Source organism: Poecilia mexicana, unplaced genomic scaffold, assembly GCF_051168715.1.
Source record: "Poecilia mexicana isolate PSO_F unplaced genomic scaffold, ASM5116871v1 scaffold_22, whole genome shotgun sequence".
In the NCBI taxonomy this organism is placed as follows: domain Eukaryota; kingdom Metazoa; phylum Chordata; class Actinopteri; order Cyprinodontiformes; family Poeciliidae; genus Poecilia; species Poecilia mexicana.
The window spans coordinates 6,342,453-6,352,292 of NW_028263391.1; the positions used below are offsets into that span (position 1 = coordinate 6,342,453).

Genomic DNA, 9,840 nt, shown 5'->3' on the forward strand with positions numbered 1-9,840 from the left:
GTCTGCTTTGGAAAAAAAATATATTGACACAGGTGAGACCTTTAGTTTACTAAAAGTTCATTTTGTTGATTTCCCCCCCCACATCAAGCGGTCTTCGGGGCATATAAAATTATTTGAGCATCCCAAAACAAGGCTGGGAACTTACCCGAAAGTAAAGTCACCCAAAACATCCATTCCAAAAACAAAGATTCACAGCAGTTCAAGTTGTAAATGGTCCTTTCTGGCAAACTTTATGTCATTTAGAGAGGATATGGTAAAATGTCCTATAGCTTATTTTTGTCAAACAGAAAAACAAGAATATTCCCGATTTGTAGTGCTGTCATGTCAGATGAACGGCAGCATCAATTGTTTCACAAATCACACAAACCTTTGGATTGTCTTTAGTGTACAGAACGTCAAAACAAGAGCAATGCATATGTTTATTTACTTTATGGAGTATCGTTTTAGTTTATGATGGTTACAAAGCAAAAGGGAGAAAAAAAAAGCTTAAATAAAAGAAGCTGCCGGTCATTTTTCGCAGGAAAAAAAAAAAAAAAAAAGACAGATTAGATGATGTTGGTATATGAGCAAAAACTAGAAAGTTGATGCATTTTATTTTATTAAAGGCACAGTTTTGTGATGTTTCGCAGCAAATATCCAGACTTTCAGACTTGGTGCTTCCCAGTCCTGAAACAAAAAAAAAAAAGAAAAAAAAAAGGAAAAATTGCACCATCATTCACATCTCAGGTTGGTGGTTCCCAACGCCACAACAAGCAGTGTCCGCCGGCGACGTCTTCATTCTAGTGTTTTTCTTTTCCAGTCATTCATAAAGTGAGCATCACTTGAGCTGATTCTCCCTCTTCTCCTCCCTGTCAGGAAGTGCTTCAACTTCTTGGCTGGTATATTTATATATTTGGATCGAGCAAAAAGGCACGGATTTTATGTTTCTGGGTTTTTTTTTGGTAAGGAAGTAATTTACGAGTCAATCTCGATATCAAAGGCAAAACAAGGACCACTCCCCAAACCGTCACAACCTCAGCAAAGGCGTTCCTCGTCGCGCAGCAGAACGGCCGTCACATGTTCCCGCCGTAGCCCTTGTTGGGCTGCTGGGCGTACCACTGCTGCTGCCGCTGTTTGCGGGCCTCCAGCTCCGTCAGCAGCTCCTGGCGGTATGCCTCATACAATTTGACGATTTGCTCCAGCTCCTTCATGAACAGCAGCTTCAGCATGCCCTGATACGTGTCCAGGTCGGCCAGCTGGAACAGCTCCCACTTCAAGATGTGGTCGTATCTGGAGAGAGGAGGGGGGGAAGAATAAAGTGTTAAAGAATAAAGAGCTCAGGAAGGAGTGAAAATTTTACGGTGTGAATATGACAATTTGCTCAGGGTTTCTGCAGGTCTCACCAATACAAATCTAAAACTTTTAAGACAGCTGTGAATGAACTTTAAGGCCAGGAATAATGACAAACGAACAAGTGTATTTTATAGTGCTAAGTTGTTTTTTTTAAATAAATGTAGCATCAGGTTGGCAACAGAAGTGAGCCAATGGCCAAGACAACCAAACTGCTGATAAATACTTGTTCATGACACAAAAAGATAGCTAGATAGCTAAAAATCTATTATTTTAAAAACATTTGTGCTTTAATATAGTGCAAGTAAGCTAGCTAGCCTATTTGCTAGCTAGCGTTGGGAAACTGCCCGTTTTAATTTAGTGCAAACAGGCCATCTAGCTTTGAAAGGTACATTAGCAGCTAGCAAGTCATAGAATTTAATTAATTTGTCTGCATGCAACTCAAACATTTGCCTGACAGAAAAGAGAAAAAATAAACCACATAGAATACATTTAAAAACTGATTAAATTTAAGGTAAACTTAAATCAACTTAAAATTTACGTTGATTTAAGGAAAACTTTTCCAATTCATTTAAGACTTAAGGATTCAGATACCTTGTTGCAGTAAAAGACAAAAATAATTTCTGATTATTCTCAATTTTAGACAAAAAAAAAAAAAAAAAAAACTCCTGCTAACTCCACAGTCTGTACTCACTTGAGGGGTGCGCGGGCGTACACCTGCAGCCAGTCTGGGATCTCAGCCGCATGGTACGGGTTAGCCGGCACCAGCATCGGCTGATGGATCACAGGAGGCGGCGGTGGCGGCTGATCGTAGCGAGGCACGCTGGAAAAAAAAAATTATGTCATGAACAGTAAATGATTTATGGAATAGCTTAACTATTGGTTTTGTAAATAAGGAGCAATTATGTAAATGAAAGATCCAAAGCCCCCAAAATATTCCAAGAAAAGGCCACGTGTGGCTACAGGTGGTTTGATTCTTGAACACACTTCAGACTTGATTGAAAAATATGTTGTTCATTTGTTGGAAAAAGAAAATAATTCAAAAAATTCTTACAACCTGGATGTAAGGAGGTGTTAACTTAATGTGGTCTTTAAGTTCAAAAAGAGCGTTTGAGGAACAAACCACTTGTTGCCATCCACTACCTTTTCTTGGAGTAGTTTTGGTTTTGTAATCTCATAAGGTCATGAGTCAAAAAATCTATAAAAAAAAAAAGAAACATTTGACAAATCAAAAAATACCTTTTGTGTTTTTAATCTCTTGAATTAATGAGGGTCTAAAACAGGGCCGGCATCCTGCATGTTCTAGTTCTCTCCCTGCTGGTAGAAACGATGTCCTCAGCAGGTCAGTGTTCTCCTTAGGCCTCTAATGAGCCATCATTAGATCCAGGTGTGTTAAACCAGGGAGAGAACCAAAACATGCAGGATGCCGGGCCTCCAGGACCAACTTTGGACACCACCGGTCTAAAAGTTATCAAAAATAGTGGCAAATACTAAAAATGATTACAGATTAAGTTCCAAGCTAACTTAAGTGTATTCAAACTGCCTAAAGAGAAAAGCTAAATTGATAGAACTTAATGATTTACAAAAACAAAAAACACAAATGGGCTCAGTAGATGGAAACATGTCACTATAGGATTACCTTGGGGCACATGGATGTCGATACTGTGCTCTTTCGTTAATGTGATCCATATAATAGACCCCAAACTCAGCAGACTCTACTTTCTCCCAGCCCGGAGGGAGCCCCTCCCTGTCCAGAGGGTGGCTCCAGTGTGTAGTGTTGGTATTGTGGTCGATGTAGTACTTTCTGCCGCGGATGGTCCAGTCGAGGGTCCAGCCGGCCGGAAGGGGGATGTCCTCTCCGGTCAGGCTGGAGAGGTTCCCCAGAGACTTAGCCTGTATTCGACCTATGCCTGAGGAAAACAAACCTTTCTGACTGAAGCAGCAGAGACGTCCGAGCAAATTTGCAGCACAGCAGCGGTCAGCTAACGGCACTTCTGGGAAAAAGGAGACATTTAAAAATGTCTTCCTGTCTTGTGTGGGAAAGTGTCATTTAAAAGAGAGGAATGTGCTGTTGCTGAAAAGGTCATCTAATGGGGCGACTGAACATACAGCAGAGTAAGATAAGGAGGCTGAGAATCGCTGCTAAAGGCACGATGAATGCAGTTTGGAAGTAAAACTAAACGTGGGCAGAGTTGTAAATCATTTTGACTGATGTGACAAATCCTCCAACTGTGAATGTTGGAGGAATAGAAGGAAATGGGAGTGTTTTACATTTGGACAGGAAGTCAGTCGTGTCTCCAACACCAGCCAAACGCACACAAGAACAAAATGGTAAACCTAAACACTTTCTGCAAGCTGCCAGCTTCCTAAAAGCTACTTTTATTAGCCACTAGCTGCGCAGACAAGTATCAAGACTTTGGAACTGGCGAGCGAGCCAGGAGAGTAGCTGGAAAATTCTGGAAAAGTTAAGGAAATGAAAATGGGAACCAAAGTTGGATAAATTCTGCATGAGTGTGACAGCAGCAGGGCAACAGAGCTGGAGCTCTCTGCCAGCCGCTGAGTGAAGGAATGGAATGTGCTTCTGCTCCAGAAAAGCGTACTCTCTCTTCACCTCATCATCATGCTTAACTTTAGTTTTTTTTTTCTTCTTAAGATAAAGACTCACTACGCAGGGTCACAGTTATGCAACGACTACAAACATTGTCATTGCATAACAAAGTAGTGGGATAATGTGAATCGGAAAGAAAATGAAAATATTTTTTTTACAAATAAAATGTGACCAGAACTGCAACGTTTGTCCCGTCCATCGCCTGAGGAAACCTGTACATTTTAGTTTTACCTCAACAATGTTGCTATTCCATAAACGTCAAATTTGTGGCGTGCAAGAAAAATTGTTTAACACTTTCACACCTGAGATGTTGATCACTGCATTGCATGAAATCCCAACAAAATACACTCACGTTTGTAGTCCTCATAAAATGCAAGAACAAAAATTAAAGGAGAATCCTTTGGCCAGGTACTGTAATTCTAATGCATGAAGACTTCTCATAAGTTCATATATAAGTTTTATAGTAATTGACTGTTGATGCAAAATCAACTTCAAAATCAATTTCTGGCTTCTTGCATTGTACTGGCAGTCAGAAGGGGAAATCAAATTTGATTTTTTTAAGGGGCAGTATTATCTAAATTGATTGTTAGCTTTATATCATATCATAAGGTTATTCCCTAATCAAAAACATACCTGTTTCTTCAGATATTTCAGTTTCTTCCGATATTTCAGTTTCTTCGGCTATTTCAGGCAAGTTTGTAAAAGCCCTTAACTTCGCCATTTGGGGTTGTCTAAATACTTGCTTTCACCAAGCACCTTTTCCACTCAGCTCCTTAAGTCACCTTCAGTCAAGCAGCGCAGCAATCAGGAAACACTTGGTGAAACTGGCAGCTGCTGAGCTCATCACACTAATTACTACTTCTTCTATAGCTTTTTCTGGCAGCTTACAAACTTTGTGCATTACCGCCATCAACTGGACGGAGATGTAATTCAGAAATTAATTTTTTCCGATACATCTTCAAATCTTAAAATAACTAAATTATATACATATACACTCAAACACACATACATACTAAATCCTCTCAGCTAATATTGCATCTTTTAAATATTTAATAAGTGCTTGAATTATAGCATGTGATTGATGGTTCCCTAATAAATTAGCCATAGTTACTGAAATCCCCATCACCCTTTCCAATTCTTTCCTCTCTTTTATATATTTTCTACAATAAATCAACACACGTTCTACTCCTCCTGTTTCCCCGCAATAGGAACAATCACCTGATGGATGTTTCCCTATTATTTTTAAACTACTATTTAAACTAGTATGTCCAATCCTCAAATCACACAAACTACTTCTCAGATGTTTCGCAGAACATTTGTAAACGGCTTAATGGGGAAAATGTTGTGATGACTTCCTGAAGGTGAATTTCAAGGTGTTAAATTGTGCAGTCAAATTTCTTTTAAGCAATAATGTTTGATAAATTCAGCCTTTTTTTCCAACAGCTGACGGTATCATGGTTATTTGATTATGCTATAAAAAAGTACCACTATGTGCTCGGAACACTCATAATATTGCCTCTTCAAATGTTCATTAAATGTCACCAAACCGCAACGTTTGGTGACATTACAGATTGTTTAACCATCTGTAATGACTTCATTTTTTGCTTAGGATTTGTTGCTGCGCGTTTGAGCAGAGTGAAGGAAAGAGGAGACCAGCTGCACAGGCAGGCTGGGAAATGAGATGAAGGTAATCGGTTTGTGTGATCGGCGGCAAGACACCGTGATCGGCGATCACTGATCATACACTTTTTCAGGGAAATCGGCCGATTATGATCGGTGGCCGATCGATCGGCACACCACTAGTTCCCACTAAATAATTTGTTTGAGTTGTAAGTTGTTAGGGAAAAAACAACAACATAAAAATGTATATACAATAAAAAGACTCGTGGACATTTATTTGGTAAGATAGGATAAGAAAGTGCGAGGAAGAGGAGGCCGTTATGCTGGAAACCCAATATTCAGCTCTTTTTCTGATCAGTGAATGAATCACACACACGAGTGCTGCAAAAAGTGCAGCCAGACCACAGTTTTAGTCAGACGACGTAAGTGAGCTACATGCTAACAGATTATGCTAAAAATGGCAAGTCCAAATAATTTAGTAAAACACAGTTTTTACAGAAATTAGTTTCTCACACATCGTGACGTCAATTCTGACCTACGGCATCAAAGCTGGACTAAATAAGTTTCTTATATCTTCTCATTCCACAGTTCTTAAAGAGAAATTATGACTGGCTAAATGTGCTAGCGGCAGACATCTAAATGAAAATAGTCACCTTCAGTGTAGCTGCACTTCTGATTAAGTAACACCCTGCCTTCCATGCCACAAATATTTTGCTTACTAATTAGTGTCATCATCTGACATCCTGAGCAGGAGGGAGACGAGGACAAAAATGAAAAAGGAAGTTAGCTGGCAGTCTAAAATTTGAACAATGAGTAAATGTTAAATGCTACACAATCGAGACAATGTGCAAGAATACCTCAGATTAGTGTCAAGTCAAGATGACAGCAGCTCATTTTAGAGTGCCGCGAAAAGTAAAAGGGATGAAAATGACACTGCTCTTTCTTCTGACACACACATGCATTTTTATAATATCCGCATCAGGATGACATGCAGCTACACAGAGATCAGTGCATGGGAGCCATTTAAAACGGAGGCTTTTGACTGGAAATTACTAGTTTGCCAGCAGAAAGTTATTGGCAAATGGAGAGATTTTTTTTCTAAATGCAGAGACTCCAACACTTGTTTGACTTCACTTCAAAAAGAGCTGAACGATATGCAAAAGGCGGGACGCATCAACAAGACGGCCACATAATAAAAGGGTTTCTGCTCGAGGAGAAGTGGAAAATTCCTGCAAGCCGCATACAATTTTACTCTCGGGGGGTAAATTTACACTCGCAACGTACTACTGTTTACAGTGTGGAGCTTTCTTATGACAACATGTGATCTGGATGAAACCATGAACTACAGTGACTCTGTTGGATTGGAAACCGGTGGCTTGTATTTCAGTCATCTGCTTGTGGTTCAAAAGCCATCAGCAATATTTAAAACGGAGCACATCAGAGAGGTTACTTTGACTAAACCATGTGTTAAGTCTCCATATAACTGGCAGGTAGGAATGCAAGTCATTGATCAATGAGTTTACCGAAAGTTGATTGAACTTTGATAGCAGCCATTTTCTTAAAAAGCTCTTAAAAAAGAGGGCCGACAGCCATTCAGTAACATAAAGGGTCACATTTTTTTAAATAATAAACTGAATTTGAATGAAACTTAATTAAATTTTAACATTATTTTGTGACAGCTGTATTAAATACTGACTGAATAAGCAGAAAATTGTGGATTTCTTGCATTATTAAACTGAGGCATATTTATAAAATATAACAAAACAGAAGCCTTTTAGGTTGCTGAATAGAAGAAATATGAATTTGTGAAGCACTTAATCTGTCATGAACAAACAGATGTTCATACATTCTTTGTTATCCCCTCCACTTTTCTGTTATCTTAGTACATAAATAATTTTTGAATGAGAAGCTGATGGTGCTCTGTGCATTCAGTTCAGATGAATGAGCGCTATTAAGTGTTTATATTTCAAAAAGAACAGCAAAAAGTAATTTTTTCATCCCAAACTGTTTGAACAGTTCCTCTTTCCTGCACTGGTATGGCCCCACCATCTTTGTTTTTGTATCAACTGGCTCCACTTAAGGTCAGCCAGTGGTGCCCTCTTCTGGATGGAGGCCAAACTACCGCACTAAAAAAAAGATCTAAGCGGACAAAATCAGTTAATCCGTCAGAACAATTTTTAATTAAACCACTGAGAATTAATTGCAAGTTGATTGACTGTTTGAAGCTCTATCAGCAGGCGTCTGATTAGTCCTCAGACTTGAAAGGTTTGCTTTCCATCCACAAGACCTGCCATTACAAACTTATTGAAAAAACTTCATTTGAGTTTCTCAAATAAGACTTCAAAATGAATGTGTGCAGGTAAAATCTGTAGCCTTTGTAACATCTTGAAAAATATCACTTTTAGTTTATGACTTTTTAACTACTAATTAGAAAGCATTTCCTGTTACCTGAAGGGGGTCGGCTTGGCCCTGGGGAGTGGTGTTGGTGGGGGAGTCTTTGGAAGTTGTGCTCATTGTGTTCATAGTATCTATAGTCATCAGGGAAGCACTCCTGCACTCTCCTGGGCTGCTGCTGCTGCTGCTGGTTTTCATAATAGGGTTCAGCTGGGTAGTAATACCTGGCAGCATCTCCATTCTCTGACATGGGGCCCACATTGGTGAGGAAGGATTGCGTTGAGCCGCGGTACTCATGGGACAGGTCTCCCAGACTGCGAGGCAGGTACGGCGGCGCTGACATGCGGTGGCTCTCTCTGCGGGCCACTTCATGTGGCGTCCTCTGCACGGGTGCACGGAGGACGCTCTTGTTGCGGGACACGACCGACTCCCTGCTGTTCGCCACAGAGTAGGAAGAGGACGCCATCTCCGGCGGGGGCCCCTCTGTTCGTCTGGGAATAGTGGGTCCATGGCGGATGAATGAGGGCATAAGATCTGCAAGACATCAACAAAGGTCAGCTTAACAGTGTCAGGAGTTAGAGACTATAGTCCAAAAACTATATATGTGTATTAGAAATTGGTGGGCAGATCCCAGAAGTGTCAAAAAAAATATTTTATTAGAGAATGAACTGAAGACACTACAGAAACAACATGCTTCTCAAATTGCCGAACCATTCATCTTTTGCAATGAACTCCAATGGACGTTTTGCTGTCACAATATTTAACTTTTCACAGAGAACCTCTAGAACTCTGGCATCCCAAACTAACTTCTTCCAGTTAGAAGAAAAATGTTGGTCAAATTAAAAGATTACTTTAAACCCGAAGTTAAAAACCACAACACATTAAATAATAACAAAAAATTGACAGAATAAGCTTATTTATGGCAGTATTTCTAAACCCTCATTGAAACTCTTCTGTTTTGTCAACAAGCTAATTAGGCATTTAAACAGAAGAACACTTTGGCTTTTACATTTCTAAGGATCTTAGCTTTAGTTAAGGAGTTAAAAAGAAAAGATAACTTATCTAAATGTTGCTAAGGCAAATAAAAGGTCCGGTGTATTTAATTTACAGCAGTTATCGTCAGAATTGTTATCCTCTTTCATAACATAAAGTCAATGAGCTTTTCATTTAGCACCGGACTACTTTGTTAGCATCCTACCTGAATACATACAGTGTACATTACATTGCAAATCAGTTTCTAAATCATAATGATGTGGTTAAATGTTTCCATACTCTCATCTCAATGTGTTGGTTTACGTTAGCTAAGTACAGCCAGGCACTAGTTAACTTTAGCTAGCGAGCTAACGTATGCTAACCTGCGCTAGCCGCTCAAACAACTTGTTGCGCTTACTTCTGAGGAGCGGAGACGTTTCCTTCTTCACATATTTCCCGTGTACCTCAGCTGGTTTTGACGCTTCGTTTTTACTTTTCTTTCGTGAGAGCATAACTTAAAGTTTGGGAACGTCATCAAGAAGACACTGGGAAGTCATGGCACAATCCTCCGACGCTGCTACCATCCTGCGCTCCATTAACAACTGGCAGAAAGTAAACATTTTCAGCTGTCCAACAGCTAGCAGCAGTTAGCCAGCTAACTGTAGCCACTGGGAGCGACTATGCTGCAGGAGCAGTCCTGTCCCAGCGCTGGTCCTCCAATCTGGTCACACGCCCCCTACAGGACGGTTTGAGCACAACCACTATTAAATGCCGTGTCGATGAAGCGTAGCGAATTGACGGACCAAAACAAAGTAGAGCATAACTAAAGTGGAAAGAAAACATTTATAAATAAAATTCTTAAAAGTAAAGTAAGTAACGGAGATGTACTGATCAGGAAGTGTTAATAGTATCAGAAT

At 39.8% G+C, this 9,840-nt stretch overlaps 1 protein-coding gene across 2 annotated transcripts; it reads right to left on the minus strand.

The window, feature by feature from the left end:
* Positions 1-401: 401 nt before the first annotated feature.
* sav1 (salvador family WW domain containing protein 1) lies at positions 402-9,663 on the minus strand. Of its 2 annotated transcripts, none has more exons than XM_014994180.2 (5): positions 9,342-9,663; positions 8,006-8,485; positions 2,969-3,320; positions 2,024-2,152; positions 402-1,269 (listed from the first exon to the last, which is right to left on the minus strand). In XM_014994180.2, exons 1-5 carry the CDS (start codon positions 9,433-9,435, stop codon positions 1,053-1,055), a joined length of 1,272 nt encoding a protein of 423 aa, XP_014849666.2. In that variant the 5' UTR covers positions 9,436-9,663; the 3' UTR covers positions 402-1,052. The 2 variants fall into 2 exon arrangements, with proteins under 2 accessions (XP_014849666.2, XP_014849667.2); XM_014994181.2 differs by having other exon boundaries at positions 2,969-3,239; positions 9,342-9,662.
* Between the last annotated feature and the right edge of the window lie 177 nt (positions 9,664-9,840).